Source organism: Myotis myotis, unplaced genomic scaffold (assembly GCF_014108235.1).
Source record: "Myotis myotis isolate mMyoMyo1 unplaced genomic scaffold, mMyoMyo1.p scaffold_m19_p_6, whole genome shotgun sequence".
Lineage (NCBI taxonomy): Eukaryota > Metazoa > Chordata > Mammalia > Chiroptera > Vespertilionidae > Myotis > Myotis myotis.
In genome coordinates, this window is record NW_023416368.1 from 78,782,169 (window position 1) to 78,803,608 (window position 21,440).

Here is a 21,440-nt window from a genome sequence, read left to right on the forward strand (position 1 = left end):
GAACTCCGTGTTTGATAAGAACCTTTACAGCTTCAGTTACAGTATTTCTAGTGCCTCTTCTCATTATGTTAGACCCCACAATTTCCCTTCTCAAACTTCACTCCTTCCTACTGTACCCTGTCGGAGTGGTCACCCTGTATTATATGGCAGCTGATTCAGCCCTCTTCCACAAGTCTGGTCAGAAGATCCCCAGAAAACATGAAGCCCCCCTTCTGCTGGCTGCTTGTCCTAGATCTGCAGCTCCTAGATCTGCTCATTCACGGGTAGCAGCTGAAGCCGAACGATAGGTTGGCTGTCCCTTAGGAGAGAGTTGCTGGCTGACGAGTCAGTGCCACTGCCACCGTTGCTCTCAGGGCGGAGGCTGGCGCAGCCCCAGGCCTGGGAGCCCCCTCCACTGCTTGGCCTTGGAGGCGCTAGCTCTCCCCCAACCCCTGCATGATCCAGGATCAGGTCACCAGGTCATGTACAGGTAGAATTTACTTGTTGGCTGTGACAAGGCATGGAGTCCAGAACTGTAAATCCGTGGCCATGTACCGGGCCCCAGGCTGTCCGTCGGATCGAAGTCTTGATTGACTTTGGAACATGCTTAGCTGTCATATCTTGTACAGCCTGTGTGGTGTTCTCCCACCCCCATCTGGGACTCCACTGACAGGTGCTAGGCCCTTGGGTGCCACATCTATGCTTTGCTCTGTTTTTCATTCTTCTTACTTTTTGCTGGTTCACCTTGGATATTTATCTTTTTTATTCATTCTCACCTGAGGATATTTTCCCATTGATTTTTAGAGAGAGTGGAAGGGAGGGCGAGAGACAGAGAGAGAAACATCGATGTGAGAGACACATCGATTGGTTGTCTTCTGCATGTGCCCCAACCACGGCCAGGGATTGAGCCTGCAACCAAGGCATGTGCCCTTGACCAAAATCAAACCTGGGACCCTTCAGTCCACAGGCTGACGCTCTTGTCACTGTGCCACTCCAGTCAGGGCTAATCCTATCTTCTGTTGCTCTTTCCACTGGGTTCTTCATCACAGATACTGCATTTTTCAGTTCTAAAATGTCAAGCAGACATTCTAACTGTTGAAATTCTCCATTAGTGTATCTATTTTGTTCATGTCCTTCACCGTCTTGAATGTATACATTCTCTGATAACTCCAATTTCTTAAATACCTGAGTTTGTTCCTGTTTTCTATTTTTTCTTTCTCTAATTTTTTATTAACATTTTTAAATATATTATTGATTTCAGAGAGGAAGGGAGAGGGAGAAATAGAAACATCAATGATGAGAGAGAATCATTGATCGGTTGCCTCCTGTACACCCCCTATTGGGGATCGAACCCGAAACCCAGGCATGTGCCTTTGACCGGCATCGAACCCAGTACCCTTCAATCTGCAGGGTCTGAAAATTATGCTCTACCCACTGAGCCAAACCAGCTAGGGCCATGCTGTGTAATTTTAATTTGGATGCTGAACATTGTCGTGACAGCTGAGAGACAGGCGGAAGCTGCCCAGGTCAGGTGACCTGACCCTACACAGGTGCAGCCTGGGGACAAAGCTGAATACTTCCGGTGCCTGCCACACGCTTGGTCCGGGGGGCAGAGCCCATAAGACCCTTGCACAGCTCACTGAGGCAGAGTCCCTACTGACATTGGGAAAGTGCCAGGAGGCCCCAAGGTGCCCCACCTGGGCTCAGTTCCACGGTGTGGCCTTCCCTGCTGGTGGCCATGGCCATGCTGCTCACCCACCTCAGAGGTTGTGCAGCAGCAGCACGAGGCCCCAGAGGTTCCATGAAGAGGACAGAATTCACCGGGAGGCTCCCCAACCTACCCAGAGTCCCCCTGTACTATGGATGCCTCCTGATGGGGACTGTTGGGAGGCAGCAATTTCAGATGTAGGTGGGGGTCCCAGGCTCCCCTCTTACAGTGGGGGAACAGCCACAGAGAGCACAGTGCAGGGCTCAGAGCTACAGGGTCCTGCCAGCTCCGAGAGGAAGAAACATAGCAGGTCAAAGCAGGTGTTTCTTTTCCTTTATTTAAAAAAATCATTTGGGGGGGGTGTGAGGAGGGCACACCTTTCATGGCTTCAGGGAGAACACAGTTTCCAGAAGGAATCATGGGCAGAAATACATGGGGAGAACCTGGGAGTAAAGGGGAGGGGCTGCGCCCTCCAGCACCTCTGGGCAGAGCGCTTACTTGGGGGTTGGATGGGGTAGGGAGACAGTATGTACAGGTGGGCAAATGGGCAGGGCCCCCTGGGCCCCATGAGCCAATGGGGGGCGTGACCACGTGGCTGGCCCATATCACTGCCCCTCCCAAGCAGACCTGCTGAGGCCTGTGCCCTCAGCTGCAGGGCTGGGAGGAGCCTGGCAGGAAAGCTAACCTGTAGGACCTTGAGGGGTGCAAAACCCCCAGGGTCCTATCCCCTGGGGCTCAGGCCTGCATCCTGAGGCCCGAGCTCAGGGTGGCCTGAGCGCCCCAGTGAACAGACCAGAATGAAAGGAACAGAAGCTCCCAATCAAACGCACGAGAGGCGCTCCCACACCTCACTCCTACCAGGTGAACAAAGGGGGATCAAGATGCATTGCCATGTGCAGTTACACAAACAAAATGACAGCCTACATGGTCCCACCGCCAGGCAGCCCAGAGCTGCAGGGGTGGTGGGTGGGATGCCACACCCAGGGGCTCCCCTCACTCCCGGTCCCGAGGGATGTCTCACAGCCCTGCCTGCCTGGCCGCCTCCTGGCTCCTCTGAACAGGCAGCCATGCTCACCACCACAGAGACGCCCAGAAACGTGGCCAAGGGTAGACACGGTGTGGGGAGTCTGCCGGGGCTGGTGTGGGGCGGGGTGGTCCACTGGTCTCAGGCGGCTTCGAGCTGCTGACCTCACGCCCACGTGGGGTCTGGGCGCCTAGGTGTAGAAGATCACCTCTGGGATCTGGCCGTCCTCCACGGATGTGCCGTTGTTGTTCCCGGCCGCGTAGCAGAAGGTGAAGCATGTCTTGGCCCCCGTGGTTGGCGACTCGTGGGTCACCTTGCGCAGGCCTTTGGTGCCGTAGTGGGAGTCCGGGCCCTGTGGGGTGGGGCCTATTGAGATCAGGACACCCCTCCCCAGGACGGGCAGCCACCGAGCAGAGGGCAGGAGAGCCCCCCAGAGTGTCTGCTGTGGGCCCTCAGGGTGGCAGGTCCTCCAGCCCCTCTGAGCCCCATGCCATCCGAGGTGAATGGGGGCTCAGGGTCCTGGAGAGAAGATTCTGGTTTCAAGGCTGAGGTTAGTGTAGAAGGTCATGGCAGAATCCAGGGTAGGGCTCAGGGGTCAAAATTAAGGTCAACGTGGGACAGAATTGTGGTCCTGGATAGGGTTTGGGGATCAGAGTCAGGTTCAGATGTTGGGGTCAGGGTCTTGGATAGGGTTCAGGGATCAGATTTGGGGATCAATATCAGGGTCAGGGTCCTAGATAGGACGAAATGGGGCAGTGAGATTTCATTGTGTTACTCAAAACGGCACACCACAATTTAAAATGAATTATTTTTGGAATTTTCCACTTAATAATTTTGGACCCTGGACAACTAAAACCACAGATAAGGTGGGACTATTGTACTACCCAAACTAGAATTCTAAGCCGTTCAAAAATTAAACACAAAAGACAGATGAAGTAAAAAGAAAATGAATAGGGATCAGAGTTGGGGTCAGAGTCGGGGTTCTGTGTGGGGCAGGGCAGGGTCAGACACACCTTGAGCGTGGCACAGGCTGTGTAATTGACGTTGGGCAGCACCTCCACCGGCTCCTTGAACATGACTCGGAAAGTGCTGGCGGAGCCGTCGCAGCTGAAGCCCGTGTCATTCTGGCCCAGCACCGTGTTGCTGTCTGTGTGGATGATCTACAAGGGCAGAAGCCAGAGACTTCTCACCAGGCCTCCCTCCCTCTGCCTCCACCATGGGACTCCACATGGGTGTAAGGGAGGGCTAGACGCCACCCCAGGCCTGACAGCACAAGGTTCATCCAGCCTGTGACCCATAGGGTGGGGGCATAGTCCCCTCCAAAGGAATGACTCCAGGACATTCCCTCCATATGGGGTGTGACATGGCACAGACCCTAGCAGGGGAGAGATGGGGATCTGAAGGGGGGTCCTGAGACGGGTGGGGCACAATGGGAAGGGTGGGACTGGGGTGGGACAAGGGGCAGGGCCTGGCCTGGGGTGGGATCAGGTGGGACCTGATGTAGGGTGGGGCCTAGATCTGGAGGTGGGGTTAGGGCTGGTGGGTACCTGGATGTTCACTTGATAATCTGTGGGCCCATGGATGGAGCCATATAGTCCAAAGCCAACCACAAAGATGCGCTTGTTGACCGAGAACCTGAGGGACAGGAACAGGTGCTAAACTCAACCAGAGGGCAGCAACCAGCCAGAGCACACAGGCACAGGGGCCTCCACCTCGGCGCTGGGGTCTGAAGACCTCCCATGGTGGGGCTGACTCCTAAAGCCCCTTCCTAGGGGTCCCAGCGGCTACGCTCACTACCTCACTCCTGACAACCAGCTCCCTCATCCCATCCCCAGCAACCCTACCCAACATCTTGTGCCCAGTGCCGACCCATTCCCACATCCACACCCACCTGATGCGGTCACTTGTGCCACTGTAGCCCCAGCGGCTTTCCACCTGCTGGAAGCGGTTGATGCTACACTCCTTCCCACGGAGGCAGCAGCGTGGCCGGTCGATGAAGTCCACACGGGGCTTGGGGTTGACGGTGAAGTGCAGGAAGAGGCTCACCACCTCGCGGTCCACAAGGATGCCTGACTGTGCAGGCCCTGCAGGCACAGGGGGCAGGTGGATCGGGCTGGGGTGGGGTCTGGCTTGAGGTTGAGGAAGGACAAGGTAGGGAAGGCTGGGGTGAACCCCAGCACACAGAAGACACTGGAATGCATGGGCATCTCAAGTCCACAGCTCCTCAGAAGTCACGTTGGATTTTCTGCAAAATGTTAGGGGTCCAGGCAGCCCTGAGATAGGACTGTTCTGCTCTGGCACTTGGGGAGGGGTTGACGCCGACCTGGGGTTGATGCTTTGATTAGCTGGCTTACTGGGAAAAATGGCCCAGGTCTCCCTGCCTGTACCAAGGCCACCCTTCAAGCCCACCCCTCGTTGACAGAACAGGTGGCACCTGCCTGTCCACACTCAGAGCCATCAGTAGCTAAAAGTGGTCTGGGGCAGCGGTCGCCAACCTTCCGGACCTCACGGACCACCGGTTGGCGACCACTGGTCTGGGGAATCCTGGCCAGGCAGTGCTGACAGACAGGGAGGTGACAGGATCTGCCTTAGACAGCCTGGGAGCGGGGAGGGGAGAATCCAGACAGCAGCTATGGAGGCCACATGCATAGAAGGACAGGCAGGGCTGGGGCAGGAACCAGGGCCTGGGACCCTTACACATGCCCTGCTCATCGCTCTTCCACCTCCAGGTCAGAAGGCAGGACTCAGGCCTCAAGCTCTACAAGAATGACTTATTTTCTAACTCGGAATCCATTTCTGCAGAAGGTTGGCCACAGCACCACTCACAGCTCCCACAGCCCAACACATAACAGAGACCTTCACAACGGGCTCGCACACCTACGGGTCAGTGAATAAGGACGATACAAGACTGAACGCAGAATGGTGACCACTGGTTTTTAATCTCTGCATAGGAAATGCAGAAAGAGAAATACATCCAGCCTCCACCATGCAGCCAGAGGGGATTCAAGTGTCTGCTTGTGTTTTCCAGTGGAGCATAAGCCGGGGATTCTCTGAAACACAGAGGGACAAGGGCCGGAGCCTGTGGGGCCCACCGAGAAGGAGAGGGCCAGAGGCCCAATTCAAACACAGGACAGTCATTCCCAGCGCTTTCACGCTGGGGGGCGGGGGGCGAGGGAATGACACTTCCAGAAGGTGGGTCCTGTCACAGGGCCTGAGACCTGGGGGCTCTGGCAGCCAGCTAGGCTGGGGGATCTCGAGGAGAGTGGCTTTAGGGGTGAAAGCCAGTCTAGAGGGAGGTGTCTTGGTACGGGACAGTCCAGTGCTGCACCAGGGGTCTCTCAGGGGACACCAGGCGAGGTACGAAGACATCTGTGGTGGTTATGACTGGGGGGTGCTCCTGGCCTCAAGTGGATGGGGGCCAATATGCACTGGCCACAGGCCTGCATCACAGAGCCCCATCCAGAACCTTCTAGGCCTGTTTGGCTCCAAGGCTAAGGCTGGCACCAGCCAGGAGACTGACATTACAGGGAGGCCCAGTCCTGGGGGATGGGGTTCCAAGTCAGCTGCTCAAATGGCCCCAAGATGTGGGCATCCACATGGGGTAGGAGGCACAGTCAAGGCCACCACATCAGCCCAGACCCCAGGCCCTGCAGCAGGGTCACCACAACCCTGGCCATTTCCCAGGCTTGTCAAGGACACGGAAGCTGGAGCCCCGCCCCCGGGATGTGAGCCCAAGACAGGGACCCTCAGTGGCCGGAACACTCACACACGTGTGTGGACACAGGAGACACAGCGGGAAGGAAACAGCGAGATGTGGGATGGCTGCATGACATCTGTGGGTCGTGCTGTGTTTATACATTTGTGAACAGTCCGAGCTTCCCATCAACATGAAGCGTGTCCTTAGCACAGAGGGCCACACTGTGTTCCTGGCGGGGTTCTCGGGCCGACATATGGCTGGTGCCAGACCCGGGGGGGCATGCAACTGAGTCACATTCAGGGTCCTGGGAGGTCACACCCCTCCGGAGCTGCTCCTGCTCCCCCTGAGTGTTACCTGCAGCGAACTCCTCGATGGTCATCAGTGGGAAGCGGATGAGGGCCAGCGCCTTGCCCAGAACCTTCCGCTTATTCTCAGGTGTCACCTGCAGCTGCTGACGCTGACACTCGGCCTCAGACCAGCGGACAACAGCGCTGAACAGGCGCACCTCACGGATGCCCAGCGTGTCCCGCTCCAGGACGGCCACCAGTGTGTCTGCGGGGACAGGGGGGCCACATCAACATGGATGCCATGGTCTCAGCCAGGGAGGGTCGTTGGCACACCGCACAGCCTCTGCTTATGCTGGTGACTGAGCTTTCACCGGCTCGTGGCCACGCCCATCCACCATCCTGTCACTGACAGCAGCAGAGTGGGGTGGACCCGGCAGAAGCCCTCTGGCCCGCACCACCTGGGCCTCTGCAGGGGGAGTGCCACCCTGCCTTCAGAGGGTGGAGCCCAGGAGATCAGGTGACCTCTCCCAGGTGCCCACAGGCCTTACCCAGGTCAATATCCGTGAAGCCCTCTGCGGTGATGGCGTCAGCCGTGTTTTTGTCGATGTTCTCCAGGCACAGGCTGGCAAGCTGCGGTTCGTCAAACAGCCGGGCCTACGAGGGACAGCACTTCAACAGCCAGCCCCGACACAGGATCCAAGACAGATTTCCTGGTTCAAAACTTGTCACAAATTTCAAGTCTTAGGGGCCTGGGTGCCCGCACAGTGTCAACCCCAGAGGCCGGGAGATGTTTTCCAAGTTTACAGACTTATGTAACCACTGCCTGGGTGGAGGGTCCAGTGAAGTAAGGACCCTGCTGGGCCGGTAGTGGTTCAGGGATGAAGGCAGAGGCAGCAGACAGGGCTGACCCCAGGGAGGTGGGCCCCGGGGAGAGGACCACACAAAAGCGCTGTGCCCCTGCCCATCTGAGATTGTTCCACCAGGAATGGTACACAGGGCAGGGGGCCAGGGAGGAGAGAAGATTCTGACCACTTCTGCCCAGGAAGCTAACCCCTGTCTAACCGGTTCTCCGCCCAGGCCTGGTGAAGACACTCCACATGGCCCACATCTCAGCAGATGCCTGGGAGTAGGCCCCACACCACAGTTCCGACCCTGGCAGTTCAGAGCGACTCATTGAGTAGCTGGTCAGGGCCCGGGCCCAGGTGCCACCTCAGCAAGGGATTTGCAATCTAATTTGTCTGTGACTCACCACAGAGAGGGCACCCCCCGCACCCCATGCTCTCCTGTGCCCAGGCCTCCTGGTCCCCTACAGCCCCATCAGCCCACCAGAGCCAGCTGACTGCACAGAGCCCGAAAGGGTCCTTCTCAAAAAAACATGAACGCCTTCCTCCCCTCACCTGAGTCCCTGAAGAGGGCAAAGCTAGTGGGAGCCCTGCCTGCCAACAGGCTGCCAAGGCACCGAGAAACTCACCTAGAAAACTCAGGAGGCCCCCAAGGCAAAGGGATGGGGCACTCCCAGGGCATCAAGACCTCAGACGTCCACCCACCCCACCTGTGCCCCAGCCAGGCTCCTGCACCTGCGTCAGCAGCATGAAGGCATTATCCGCCCGGAGGTTCTTCTTCAGGAACTCCACGCAGTGGGCCTCCAGGGCAGGCACTGCATACTTCTTGGCGGTGTACAGTGTGGTCATCACCGTCTCGGGCCCAATCTGAACCTCATCCGAGTAGAGAAACCTGGGAGGGGGGGATGTGGGTGGTCATAAGGCAGGGCCCTAGGGACCCTGGTGCCGTCAGCCCCCCTGCAAGAGCCTCCAACCGGCCTCCAGCCGGCTGGGCTGGCCCCGAGGGACCTTCCAGAACCAGTATCTGCTGCCCTCCAACCTGAAGACATGACCCAGCAAAAGCCATTACCAGTGAGAACCAGCGAGAAGCTAAACCATCCGCACGCCCACACGGGAACACGTCTACCGCAGGCCTGTGCCTTTCCCATACGGGACACCAGGGCTGAAGGCCAGCACGGGTTTGGCGGGGACACAGGGACATCTCCACATCACCCAACCTGTACAGCTGGCCTGACAGCACAGCTCAATGAGGTCTGGACAAATCACAGACTCTCGTGGACACTAGGACCACCTGCCATTGGCCCAACTAAATGTAGGTCAGAAGTGAAGGTCGACAAAAATAAAACGGTGAGGCCATGGAGACATCAGAGTCCTGTACATGGCAGGTGTGCGTGCAAAATGGAGCCCAAACACAGCCTAGCAGCTGGGGCCCATGGGGTGAAGACCTGCACCCCAGGAGGCAGGGAGGCTGTCAGTACCCCATGGCACCCAGGATGGCCTCCCTCAGAGTGGCCCACCCCAATGTCAGCAGTGCAGAGGGGACAGACCCAAGGACCAGCGAGCCCCTCACACCAACAGTGGCGGTGCCAATCCTCTCAGGCCGCTGGGCAGTATTCATCCAAACCGAGAGAGAGAGACAGATGGAGAGACAGGACAGTCAACCCTCAGGCAGGGTTTGGCAAACTGCAACCTGTCACCTGCTTTTGTTTTTTGTTTTTTTTTATGAATATCTCTACTTATTTTTGTAAATATATTTTTATTGATTTCAGAGAGGAAGGGGGAGGGAGGGAGCGAGGGACATCAATGATGAGAGAGAATCATTGATCGGCTGCCATCCTGCATGCCGCCTACTGGGGATCGAGCCCTGACCGGAAATCGAGCCCATGACCTCGTTTCCTGGGTCGATGCTCAACAGCTGAACCACACCCGCCAGGCTGTTTTCTGACATTTTAAACCATCAGGCTGTCCATTCTGTCCCCTCAGTTGAGAAGCATCAGAAAGTCTTACTTGAGTAGCGCCAGGAAGGCAGCCGGCTCCACGTCGGGCAGTTCAATCTCGGTGGACGTAGTAGCCATGCCCCCATTGAACATGGCATCAAAGACAGCACTGCCCACGGCCAGCACAAACCTAGAGTGAAGAGCAGACCTGGTTACCCTCCGTGTGGCCCACCTAACCCTGTCACCCCAGCTGGGGCTATGGAAAGGAGGGGTGGGGATATGTAAGGCAAGTGTCCCCACCAGACTCTCCCCATGAGGTGTTATCTCCAGGTCTGCAAGGCTCCTGTATCAGACCCCTTCCCAGGATCTCCAGGCAAATGCTGGGCTCTGAGCAGCCACCCCACTCAGAAGCCTCCCAAGTCCGCAGACATCACAGAGCCGGTCCCACATCGCACCTCCCGGCCTCTGCTCGGTGCCTGGGTCGCCCTCCCATAGCACCCGGCGAAACCCTGCCTTAGACTAACCTGAGGCGGGATGCTGGACCAGAGGCTCACCCCACACAAACAGACACCATGCCCAGAGCATCCTGGTGGCAGATGCTTCCAGAAGAAAGGCATTGCAGAGCAAGAGGGGCATTCGATGGACCAATAGCAACAGGGGGTGAAATCACGTCCCCCAGGGCAGACGGCTTAATGCCTCTGCCAGCTCCCTCCTCCATTCATCCATTCACTCGGTCACCCACTCGCTCAGTTACGCACACATGCACTCACTCATTCATTCACTCTCACTCGCTTATTCACACATCTCCCCTGTGCTCAGGTGTTGGGCACCAGGGCCCCCGCCTCCTTGGAAGAAGGCAGACACAGGTCAAGGGCGCAGACGGCCTGATAGTGAACTAGAAAGGAGAAGAACGCAGGGCAGTGAGGGGAGTGAGGGTCAGGAAAGGCCTGGCAGGGACAACTGAGCTCGCTGCGTGGGTGGGGCAGGGCGTCGAGGTCACGGGAATGGCAGGAGCACAGGCGGCAGCGGCTGTGAGACCTGTAAATGCTGCTGAGAGGACTCACCCACTCCAGCCTCCTGCCTGGGTCTTCAGCTGTGAGGACCCAGCCTGCCCTCCAGCCAACTGTGAACCCTCATAGGACCCATCCACGGGGCCAGAGGATATGGGTGTGAGACCAACTGAGGACAGTGCCACCCACTCTGTGCTGTCCATCCTCTGTCCCCAGGTCCCAGCCCATGACAGCCTCTCCCCAGGGAAGCAGAGACCACTCCGGAGCCAGAGCTGGCGGCCGGCTCACTGCAGAGCGCCCATCTCCAGCTCTGCAAAGCTCCTGCATCAGGCCCCTTCCCAGGATCTCCGCTGTGGCAAATGCTGGGCTCTGAGCAGCCACCCCAGTCAGAAACATCCAAAGTCCGCAGACATCACAGGGCCTCTGCTCGGTGCCTGGGTCGCCCTCCCATAGACCGGGCCAAACCCTGCCTTAGACCAACCTGGGGCAGGATGCTGGCTCTTCTCTCCCACTGTCTGTCTCAAGCTCACATCACGTGAGATGGGACAAACAGACATCAGGAGCCTCCTGATATGACACACCGAGGACACACATCACTGCTTAACATCCAAAGACACAAAGGGGATGAAACAGAAAGATGGAAAAGACATTCCAGTGAACGGAAACCGGGAGAGCTGGTGGGGCTGCCTTAACATCAGACAGAAAGGACATGAAGACGAGGAGCAGTTCACGTGAACTGGGGCAGCCACCAGGACCAGGTAACGATTACAAACGCACACACCAAGTAACAGAGTCCCACAGCACACAAAGCAGAAACAGTGCTCAAAGGAGAAAGAGCACCTGGCCGGCGTGGCTCAGTGGTTGAGTGTCAATCCATGAACCAGGTCACAGTTCGATTCCCGGTCAGGGCACATGCCTGGGGGGTGCGGGCTTGATCCTGGGGGGGGGGGGGGGGGGGCAGCCGATCAATGATTCTCTCTCCCTCTCCCTTCTTCTCTGAAATCAATACAAATATTTTTAAAACATTTCATAAAAGAAGGAATCAATAAAAGTGGGAGCAGGGATTAAGGAAAGTAAATGGGAAAATGAAGAAAACCAAAATTGTTGTTCTTTGAAGAGAAATCAATGACTAAAACTTGAGTTGCACTGGCCAAGAAAGAAAAGTGTGACACACGTTACCAAACTCAGGAACAAAGAGGGACCGTCACTGCGGACCCAAAAGGAAAGGATTTTAAACAACTTCATGGCAACCAATTAAGACAACTATTTCCTGGAAAGACAACTGTAAACTGACTCATGAAGAAAGATAAAATGTTCCGTCCAAGAGAAGCCCAGCTCAGATGGCCCCACGGGGGTTCTAGCAGGATTTTGGAAATACCACCACCGCACGCACACGCTGCTCTGGAAACTCGCCCACCGGCACAGGGCCCCACGGAGCCCCCGGCCCTGCAGGGCGGGCGATGGTGTGGCTGCTTGGAAAGGTGGCCTCTTACAAGGTCAAAGGTAAGCGTTAGCCTGTGATGCGTCTGTCCACCCCGGCATTTGCCTAAGAGAAGAGGAGCTGTATCTCCGCACAGATCTGGGCACGGGGTTCACGGCAGCGTGTTCCTGACGGTGAAACCCTGAAGCAGCTCACACCCCGCACTGGGGATGGACAAACGATGGTCCCGCCACACAGGCGTTCGGCAGGAGGAAGTCATTCTACTTTAGCAAGAAAAAGAAATGAGTCCCTGAGACACACGACGGCCTGGACGAATCTCAACAGCATTCCGCTAAAAGAGCAAAACCAGAGACGGAAAGCAGAGGGGTCAGCAGCTGCCTGGGCTCGGGATGGGAGTGGGAACCTTTTGGGGGGACAGGTGCTCTAAAGCTGGGCTGTGACAGTTGACAATCATATAAACTTTCGACACAGTCATCAGATCAAATAACCCAAATCCAGCAAAACACTTGATAATAACCCACACCCACAATTCCTGAAAACTGAGCAAATGAATAGAAAGAAGGTTCCGGACCTTGTTAACGAGAATTTGTGGGAAACCAATCTTGGGGCTCACATGTAACTGAAAATCACCGAGACTGCTTTGCTGTCACCCCTGTGATGGAGCAACACCCTGGGGTCCGAAGTGCAGTAAGAACCGAAAAATATAAGAGGCAGAAATACGAAAAGGTGAGAAACGATTTGCCCATAAAAATTATTCTATATTTTAAAACTCTAAGCCTGCACTGCCAATGTTTTCTACTGGCCACACAAGGCTATTTAAGTTTAAATTAAAATTAAAGTAAATAAAAGGTTCCATTCATGGACTGCGACAGCCACATTACAAGTACGCAGGAGCCACCTGTGACTAGTCCCGGAGAGCATAGATCTAGAATATTCCCCTTGGCACGGAAAAATCTAATGTATAGGGCCAGTCCAAAGTTCCCTAAACAATTAAGAACACCAAGAGAGTTTGGAAAGAAATCATTCAAATCACATAAAAATAAATATGCCCTAAAATCTAAAGCTTCCCAGCAATAATCAGGTAGAAAAACATAATAGAGAAAAAATTATTCATAACAGAGAAATAAAAACAAAACACCTAAGCAAACACTCAGCAATAAATGTGGAAAAGCTATACAATGATGAAAACGACAAAAAAAATTTTTAATATAGTACTGTTTTTTAATATACTTTTATTGATTTCAGAGAGGGAGAGGGCGAGATAGAAACATCAATGATGAGAGAATCATTGATTGGCTGCTTCCTGCAGGCTCCCCACTGAGGATCGAGCCCGCAACCCGGGCATGTGTCCTTGACCGGAATCAAACCTGGGACACTTCAGTCCACAGGCTGACACTCTATCCACTGAGTCAAACCAGATAGGGCACGACAAAATTTCTGTAAGGACCCCTGAATAAATGGAGAAAGATATCATATCCCCAGATATACTCCATAGTTTAACTATTAGTTCTCCCCAACCCAGACCAATTCCCCACTAAATTGCTTCAGCACTTGACGATTCTCAAGATAATTAAGGGACAACTAGACCAAGGGCCAGCAAACTCGGCCCTCCACTTGCTTTTGTAAATAAAGTTTTATTGGAACATAGCCATGTTCATTCATTTATGTGTTATTCTTTTTGCGTTGTGAAGGCAGAATTAAGCAATTGGGATGGAGATCATGCATCCCACCAAAAACATTTACTATCTGGCTCTTTCCATATGTCTGCTGCTGCTGTGCTAGAAGGTGCATTCCACAGGGCAGAGACTTTTTCTGTTAGCGTCATGCTTCAGTGGCTGTGGGCTGAAGGGATGAACCGGTGGGTGACTGATTCTGGAAGAGCCCATATACTGGACCAGCTGGAAAAGTCTTGACACAAAATAAAATCGGGAAGAACTTCCTCAGCATTCTCAAACCACACCATGGAGCCACTGTCGTAGAAAAAGGCATCACTGGACTGAGAACACAGAAGCCAATCAATGCCACGAAAGAAACCCCAGACACATTCTAAATTCCTTGGTATGGCCCTAGCTGGTTTGTCTCAGTGGATAGAGTGTCAGCCTGCAGACTGAAGGGTACGGGGTTCAATTCTGGTCAAGGGCACATGCCCGGGTTGCAGGCTCTGTCCCCAGTAGGGGGGCGTGCAGGAGGCAGCCAATCAATGATTTCCTCTTATCATTGATGTTTCCATCTCTCTCTGAAATAAATAAAAATAGATTATAAATAAATAAATAAACTCCTTGGCGTGGCTACATTTGCCATCAGGTTAATTTTGTGGGACCACCAGATTAGTATGTCCACGAATGTGCTACCCTGAAAACAGCCACTATTTCCTCAGAGCAAGTCCTGAGAGAGAATTACACATTTTATTCTGGCAGGTAGGGCCTACATGTATTTATTGAATACCTACTGTATGCCAACCATTCTCCTGGGCACTTGGGATGCAGAACAGAAGGAGACAGGCAAAGCCTTGCTCACAGAAAGCCAAGGACAACATAATATAGACTTCAAGCTTTGGAAAGTTAGAAGAAAAAAGAGCTATGAGAAAAAAAAGCACAGGAGAAACCAAGATGGCGGCATAGGTTAACACCGGAGATTGCTGCCTCGAACAACCACTTCAAAAAACAACTAAAGGACGGAACGGACATCATCCAGAACCACAGGAAGGCTGGCTGAGTGGAAATTCTACAACTAGGAGGAAAGAGAATATCATACCCAGACTCAGAGGAGGCGCAGTGCTGAAGTGAAATACTAAGGTGCGGAGTGCACGCGGAGCAGGCTGGAGGCGGAGGACGCGGTTGTTGTTTTCAATCGGGAGGGAGTTTCAGACTCTGAGCTCCAGATCCAGGCGAGTCTCTAGGGACCCAGACTTAAACGGGAGAAGCGGGACTATCTGGCTTCAGTCGGAACTCGAAGGCAGCTTTCTCTCCGAGGTTTGCAGCGGTTGCTGGGACTCTGTGAGGCAGAGCCCCTAGGGACGGAACTGAGAGCAGCCATAACTACTTGCTCCGGCCTGCCCTGTAGATCCCCGGGGACCCGCCCCGCCCAAGCCCTGCGCAGAGCCATTTGCCGGATAGCCTCAGGCAAACGCTAGATTAGCACCGCCCTAGAGATCCAGCACAAAAGCTCTCCCACTGCAGACACAGTGGACTCTCATAGCCAGTTAGCCTGGCGGTCAAATCACCCCCGGTTTTGCCGACAACAATCAAGGCTTAACTACAACAAGACTGTGCACAAAGACCACTAGGGGGTGCACCAAGAAAGCATAAAAAATGCGGAGACAAAGAAACAGGACAAAACTGTCAATGGAGGATATTGAGTTCAGAACCACACTTTTAAGGTCTCTTAAGAACTGTCTAGAAGCCGCCGATAAATGTAGTGAGATCCTCAAGAAATCTAATGAGACCCTCGATGTTATGATAAAGAACCAACTAGAAATTAAGCATACACGGACTGAAATAACGAATACTATACAGACTCCCAACAGCAGACCAGAGGAGCGCAAGAATCAAGGCAAAGATTTGAAATGCGAAGAAGCAAAAAACACCCAACCAGAAAAGCAAAATGAAAAAAGAATCCGAAAATACGAAGATAGTGTAAGGAGCCTCTGGAACAGCTTCAAGCGTACCAACATCAGAATTATAGGGGTGCCAGAAGATGAGTGAGAGCAAGATATTGAAAACCTCTTTGAAGAAATAATGACAGAAAACTTCCCCCACCTGGTGAAAGAAATAGACTTACAAGTCCAGGAAGCGCAGAGAACCCCAAACAAAAGGAATCCAAAGAGGACCACACCAAGACACATCATAATTAAAATGCCAAGAGCAAAAGACAAAGAGAGAATCTTAAAAGCAGCAAGAGAAAGAAACTCAGTTACCTACAAGGGAATACCCATACGACTGTCAGCTGATTTCTCAACAGAAACTTTGCAGGCCAGAAGGGAGTGGCAAGAAATATTCAAAGTGATGAATACCAAGAACCCACAACCAAGATTACTTTATCCAGCAAAGCTATCATTCAGACTAGAAGGTCAGATAAAGAGTGTCACAGATAAGGAAAAGCTAAAGGAGTTCATCACCACCAAGCCAGTATTATATGAAATGCTGAAAGGTATCCTTTAAGAAGAGGAAGAAGAAGAAAAAGGTAAAGATACAAATTATGAACAACAAACATGCATCTATCAACAAGTGAATCTAAGAATCAAGTGAATAAATAATCTGGTGATCATAATAGAATCAGGGACATAGAAAGGGAATGGACTGACTATTCTTGGGGGGGGGGGGGGAGGGGTGTGGGAGATGCAGGAAGAGACTGGACAAAAATCGTGCACCTATGGATGAGGACAATGGGTGGGGAGTGAGGGCGGAGGGTGGGGCGGGAGCTGGGAGGAGGGGAGTTATGGGGGGAAAAAAGAGGAACAAATGTAATAATCTGAACAATAAAGATTTAATTAAAAAAAAAAAGAAAAAAAGCACAACATGGGGTGATGGGGTAAGGGCTACAAAGCTAAGCAGAGCAGGAGACAGGACATGAGCTTATCCAGGGCCAGGGCCAGCCCGTTCCACTGTCACAAATGCCAACCACCGTACCAGGGCCCCAGGCCCAACTGCACCCAGAGTTCAGGGGCCAATCTGAACCCCAGCCATGACCACCCTAAGCTGGGACCTGGGAGCTGGTGGGCCAGTCCACACCTTAAAATTAGTCCCTCTTACTGCTTTTTATTTTTTTATTATTTTTCAAAACATATTTTTATTGATTTCAGACAGGAAGAGGGAGAGAAAAATATCAATGATGAAAGGCTCATAGATGGATTGGCTGCCTCCTGCATGTCCCACACTGGGTATTGAGCCCACATCCTGGGCATGTGCCCTGACTGGGAATTGAATCGTGACCTCCTGGTTCATAGGTCAACACTCAGCCATGGAGCCATACAAGCCCTTACTGCTTTTTAAAGTTCACCTCAGCTTTGTCCCCAAGTCACCAGTTCCAGCACCAATGTTCTGCCCCAGAACCCCTTCCAGGATCCCATGTGGCAGGGAGTTGCCCCTTGGGCTGCCCAGGCTCCCCCGGGTCTTCACGCCCTGGGCAGCTGGAGGAGCAAGGGCCGAGTCCTGCAGGCCTCCCAGCAGGGCCTCCCAGCGGGGCTTGCTGTGTGTTTCCTCCTAATTAGAAGAGCCTGGCTCCCTGGGGCTGCTGCCCAAAGTGCTGCGAACTGGGATTCCTCTCCCAGTGCGCAGGCCAGACTTCCAGACTCAAGGTGTCACAGGGCGACGATCCCTCCAGGGGCCCCAGGAGGGTCCCATCCTGCCTCTGCCAGCTTCTGGGGGCTCCGGTGTCCCTGGGCCTATGGCCACTTCCCCGTCTCTGCCGCTGTCCCCACAGGGCCGCCTGCTGCCTCTCCTCAGGGCGTTGTCACTGAGGTTAGGGCCCTCCGGGGCCAGGAGCTCATCCTGAGACCCTAACTTACTCACATCTGCAAAGTTCCTTTTCTAAATAAGGTCCCAATTACTGGTTCTGGGAATTAGGATGTGAACATATCTTCTGGAGGGTCCACCACGAAGCCCGCTGTATCAGGGCTACAGTTTTGGGGGGAAAGCACACCCAGGTGAGGCGCCCTTCTCATCATATCCCCTGGGGGTCCCTGACACACATACAACAAACATCACCCCGCGATGGACCCTTGACCGCCTGGCTGAGGAAGGGTCCACTTTCCACTCAATTCTTTTTTTTTTTTTTAAGATTTTTTAGAAAGGGAGAGGAAACGAGAGAGACATCCACCAGCTGCCTCCTGCACGCTCCCTACCAGGGACCGAGCCTGCAACCTGAGCATGTGCCTTGACTGGGAATTGAACCGGGAACCTTTTGGTGTCCGGGATGATGCCAAACCAAGTCACACCAGCCAGGGCTCCACTAGATTCTTTACGTCAGGTCCCCAACGCCGGCCGCTCAGGAGGGTGGGACGAGGCCCAGCCGGAGGATGCCCCCCACACGACCAGAACTCTCCAGACCATTCTCCGGGCTCACTCCACGTGCTCGGTGGTCGCTCTCCATCAGTGTGGCCGCCAGGACGCTAACTCTACACTGGGTCATGCCCCTGCCTTCATCTAAGGCCCCGGATCCTTTAGAGCGGCGGTCACCAAAGCGGCGGTCCGAGGAACGCGGGTGATCCGTGAGGTCCGAAAGGCTGGCGACCGCTGCCTTAGAGGAGCCACGGGCCACTGTGACAAGCACATGGTTGGGTCGCAGAGTCAATCCTCCCAGCAGCCCAGGACACAGGCATCTGAGTGGTCGGTCCCAGTTCACAGGTAGGGAAACTGAGGCACAGTGAACCCAGGGTCACTCACTGGGCCGTCATCCACCTGACACGGCAGATAACATTTTAACACGTTGTATGAAATAATAAACCAAAGACTAAAAAGAAAAAGAACTAGAACCTTCCATTGGGGAACCCATCGAGCAGGGCATCAACGCCGGGGCAATAGGACAAGAAAAGTGCCATCCAGACTTCAAGTACACAGGGTCAGGGAGCTTTCAGGCCCCGGGGGGACTGGCATGGGTGCCAGGGAAGCCAGGCAGAGAGCCTGGGCGGCATGGCACTCGGGAGGCTACTGGCATGAGAAAGTGACAAATCCAGGGGGTAGGCCAGTCTGATGGTGAACGTCGGGATGCAGGCATGCACCCCCACACCAGAAGAGCCTGCACCCCACTTTCAGGACGGCTCTCTGCTGTCATTCCTAAGCACCCCTCCTGCTCTGTCCACATGACCCACCCACTCCCATCATCATGGAGCCCTGCACATCACAGACCGCGCCCCCCCCCACCCCCCAGGCACAGCTGGTCACACAGCCTCTGGCCAGCTCTCCCGGGTGTCACAGTCCCTCCAACACAAGGTGCCACTCCACGCCTGTCCTCCTCTGGGACAGGACGCGCAAGCCAGGAGTCCAGGGGACCCCGCCATGGTCCCCACTCTCCCTCAACTGCCAAGTCACCTCCTCAGCACATCACAGGACTGTGCCTCCCCCAGAGATGAACCCTTTGCATCCACTTCTGCTGCCCCCATTCTACCCGCCAAAGCAGACTCGGCCACTGCAGCCCACGGCCCCTCGCTCCCCCTGCGTAGGCCTCGCGTGGCCTCCCTCTTGCCCAGCTCCTCTGGGCTCCAGGCCTCACCTCCCTGAGTCAGGAGCCCTCCCTCCCCCCTCCGCCCCCCACCCCCGCTCAGCACCAGTGCTCAGGGGTGGCTACCCTGGAGCAGGTCAGCCTGTCATCACCCCAGGCCGTGCCTCCTCCTGCTCTCAGAAATCCTCACGAAGTGTCACACCTGTCCTTCAGCTGTCCTCCATCTCCCACCAGAGCCCAGGCTGGGCCAGCAGCCCCTCTCCTGCTTCCCTCCAGGGCTCCTCAGGCCCAACCTTTTGTCCCCATTTTGCCACCAGCCAATGGACCTTCCAGCACAACTAAGCGCCTGTCCCAAGGTCCCCCAGTCCCTCCAGCAAAAACCCTGAGGTTCCCTCACAGGCAGGGCTCCCAGCCGCACTGAGCAGCCCATCCCCAGGCCTCCTCAGGGGTCGTCAGGGGTCGGGTGGGCCGGCGCGGGGACTGGAGGGAGGAGCATTTAGGGGCCAGAGGCCTGAGGAAGGCCAGGGGTCTGGAAGGGCCGCCCACACGGATGACAGGGAGAGGATGGCAGGGAGGGCGGAGCCATGGGGGGTCCTGGGGACCCGACCACAGGCCTGAACCTTCGAGGACAGGAATCCAGGCCCAATTATATATGAACAGCCATGAAGCCAGGAGGACTCTCAAAGGCGCAGGGTAACCGTCACAGGTCCCGGAGGTGGGAGGACCCTCGCAGCAGGTTGGGGGAGCTGCCAGAGGAGAGGCAGGGAAGCCCCCACCCGCCTCCCCGGGAGAGACCCCCCAGCCTTCCCCACTGAGGTCCTGGGGTGCAATGGGGATCAGGATCAGAGGGGCCAGGAGTGGGCAGAATGGTGTCTAACATCAGCCCACCCAGCCCAGGGTCTGGGGGCTGCACCCCGGAAACTAGCGGAAGGATGGGGCCTAGACCAACAACGCCCCCTTTTCCAGAGGGGAGACCTGGGGGTGGGTGCAGGGGCTGGGGAAGTCAGGGACTGGGTCAGAGGGCTGGAAGGGGTCAGGGACTTGGGGGGGGGGGGGCAGAGGCTGAGGGGTCACAGCCGGGGAGGGGGTGAGGCGGGGGCCTGGGAGGGGCTATGTGGTTCCGAGTCTGGTGGAGTTCTGGGGGGCACAGACGGAGAGGATGGGGCGCTGGGCGGAGGAGGTCACGGGGGACAGGATGCCAGGGCCAGGGCCGCGGGTGCGGGATCTTCGATGGACGCGGAGCGGGGGAGGGGGGGACGGGCATCCTGGGGCCCGGGAACGGCTGCTGCCTGGAGGCCGGGGGATGGGGGCTGGCAGGATCGCAGGGCCCGGGATTGACGCGGCCCGGGGGAGGTAGGGGGCCGGGTCCTGGGGGGCCCGAGAGAGTGACGGGTCCTCGCAGGGTCCTGGGTCCCGCTGGGGGGCCTCGGGGTCTCGGGGAGGGCGGATGCTGGGATGGCAGGGGCCGGACGGCGGCCCCGCGCTCCCGGAGATGACGCTGCGGGTGTCGGGTCCGGGATGGCGCTCCCGGGAGGGGGGTCCGGGCCGGGTGCGGGGTCGGGGCGGCCCCGGGGTGCTGTCCCGGGAGGGGGTCCGGGCCGGGGGCGGGGGCGGGGGCGGGGCGGGGCGGCCCCGGGCGGCCCACCTGTGCGCCGGGATGCGCTGCGCGCCGAGCCCCTTGCCCACCAGGAAGTGCACGTCGCACAGCACCTCGTTGTTGAAGAGGAAGGCGAAGCGCTCCTGCACCGTGGGCTTGCTGGCCTGCCAGTTGTACACCGGCTCGCGCAGCAGCGCCGCCGGCTCCTCGGCCGCCCGCTCCCCGCCCGCCACGGCCTGCGCGCCCGGCCCCGCGCCCGGAGGGGGCGCCCCGGGGGCGGCGGGGGCCGAGGCGGCGGCGGCGGCCGCGTTGCCGGGGGCGGGGGCGGCGTTGGCGCTGGGACCCGGGCCGCCCCCCGCGCCCGCCCCGACACCCCCCGGCGGGCACGACGCGCGGCCGCCGCTCCCACCCGCCGCCATCTTGTCGGTGCGGCGCCGCGGGGCGGGCGGGGCGGGCCTGTCTGGCGGGGCCGGCGCGGGAGGGGGCGGGGCGAGGAGAGGGGGTGGGGCGGGCGGGACCAGTCGGGGACGGTCCACATCCGGTCCTGCAGACCCCGGAGCGCAGACCCCATCCTCCGACCTGTGTCCACACGCGCTAGATGTCCCACTTCAGACCCACACCCCGATTCTAGACCCTTCACCTCGGACTCCAGACCCAAATCCCGCCTCCAGGACCCGTCCCGGACCCCCGACCTCAGACCCGGGCCCACTCGCTCCGGACCCCAAACTCCCGACCCCAGACTGCATGTCTAAAATCATCA

At 56.3% G+C, this 21,440-nt stretch overlaps 1 protein-coding gene across 2 annotated transcripts; it reads right to left on the reverse strand.

Moving 5' to 3' along the window:
* Nucleotides 1-2,003: 2,003 nt before the first annotated feature.
* BTBD2 (BTB domain containing 2) lies at nt 2,004-21,115 on the reverse strand. 2 transcript variants are annotated; one of them, XM_036313383.1, is made up of 9 exons: nt 20,729-21,115; nt 9,545-9,664; nt 8,273-8,429; nt 7,244-7,349; nt 6,763-6,960; nt 4,603-4,795; nt 4,259-4,346; nt 3,725-3,871; nt 2,004-3,063 (listed from the first exon to the last, which is right to left on the reverse strand). In XM_036313383.1, the coding sequence occupies exons 1-9, from the start codon at nt 21,097-21,099 to the stop codon at nt 2,902-2,904; spliced, it is 1,542 nt and encodes a 513-aa protein (XP_036169276.1). In that variant the 5' UTR covers nt 21,100-21,115; the 3' UTR covers nt 2,004-2,901. The 2 variants fall into 2 exon arrangements, with proteins under 2 accessions (XP_036169276.1, XP_036169277.1); XM_036313384.1 differs by lacking the exons at nt 2,004-3,063; nt 3,725-3,871; nt 4,259-4,346; nt 4,603-4,795 and adding an exon at nt 5,627-6,665.
* Between the last annotated feature and the right edge of the window lie 325 nt (nt 21,116-21,440).

What these genes read in the sequence shown, in the direction of transcription:
- BTBD2 (XM_036313383.1), bottom strand. Translation starts at nt 21,099, where the DNA reads ATGGCGGCGGGTGGGAGCGGCGGCCGCGCGTCGTGCCCGCCGGGGGGT. An exon ending in GCCTTCCTGGCGCTACTCAA is followed by an intron (nt 8,430 to 9,544) that starts GTAAGACTTTCT and finishes CCCCCCTCCCAG; the next exon opens with GTTTCTCTACTCGGATGAGG. An exon ending in CATCGAGGAGTTCGCTGCAG is followed by an intron (nt 4,796 to 6,762) that starts GTAACACTCAGG and finishes CTGTGCCTGCAG; the next exon opens with GGCCTGCACAGTCAGGCATC.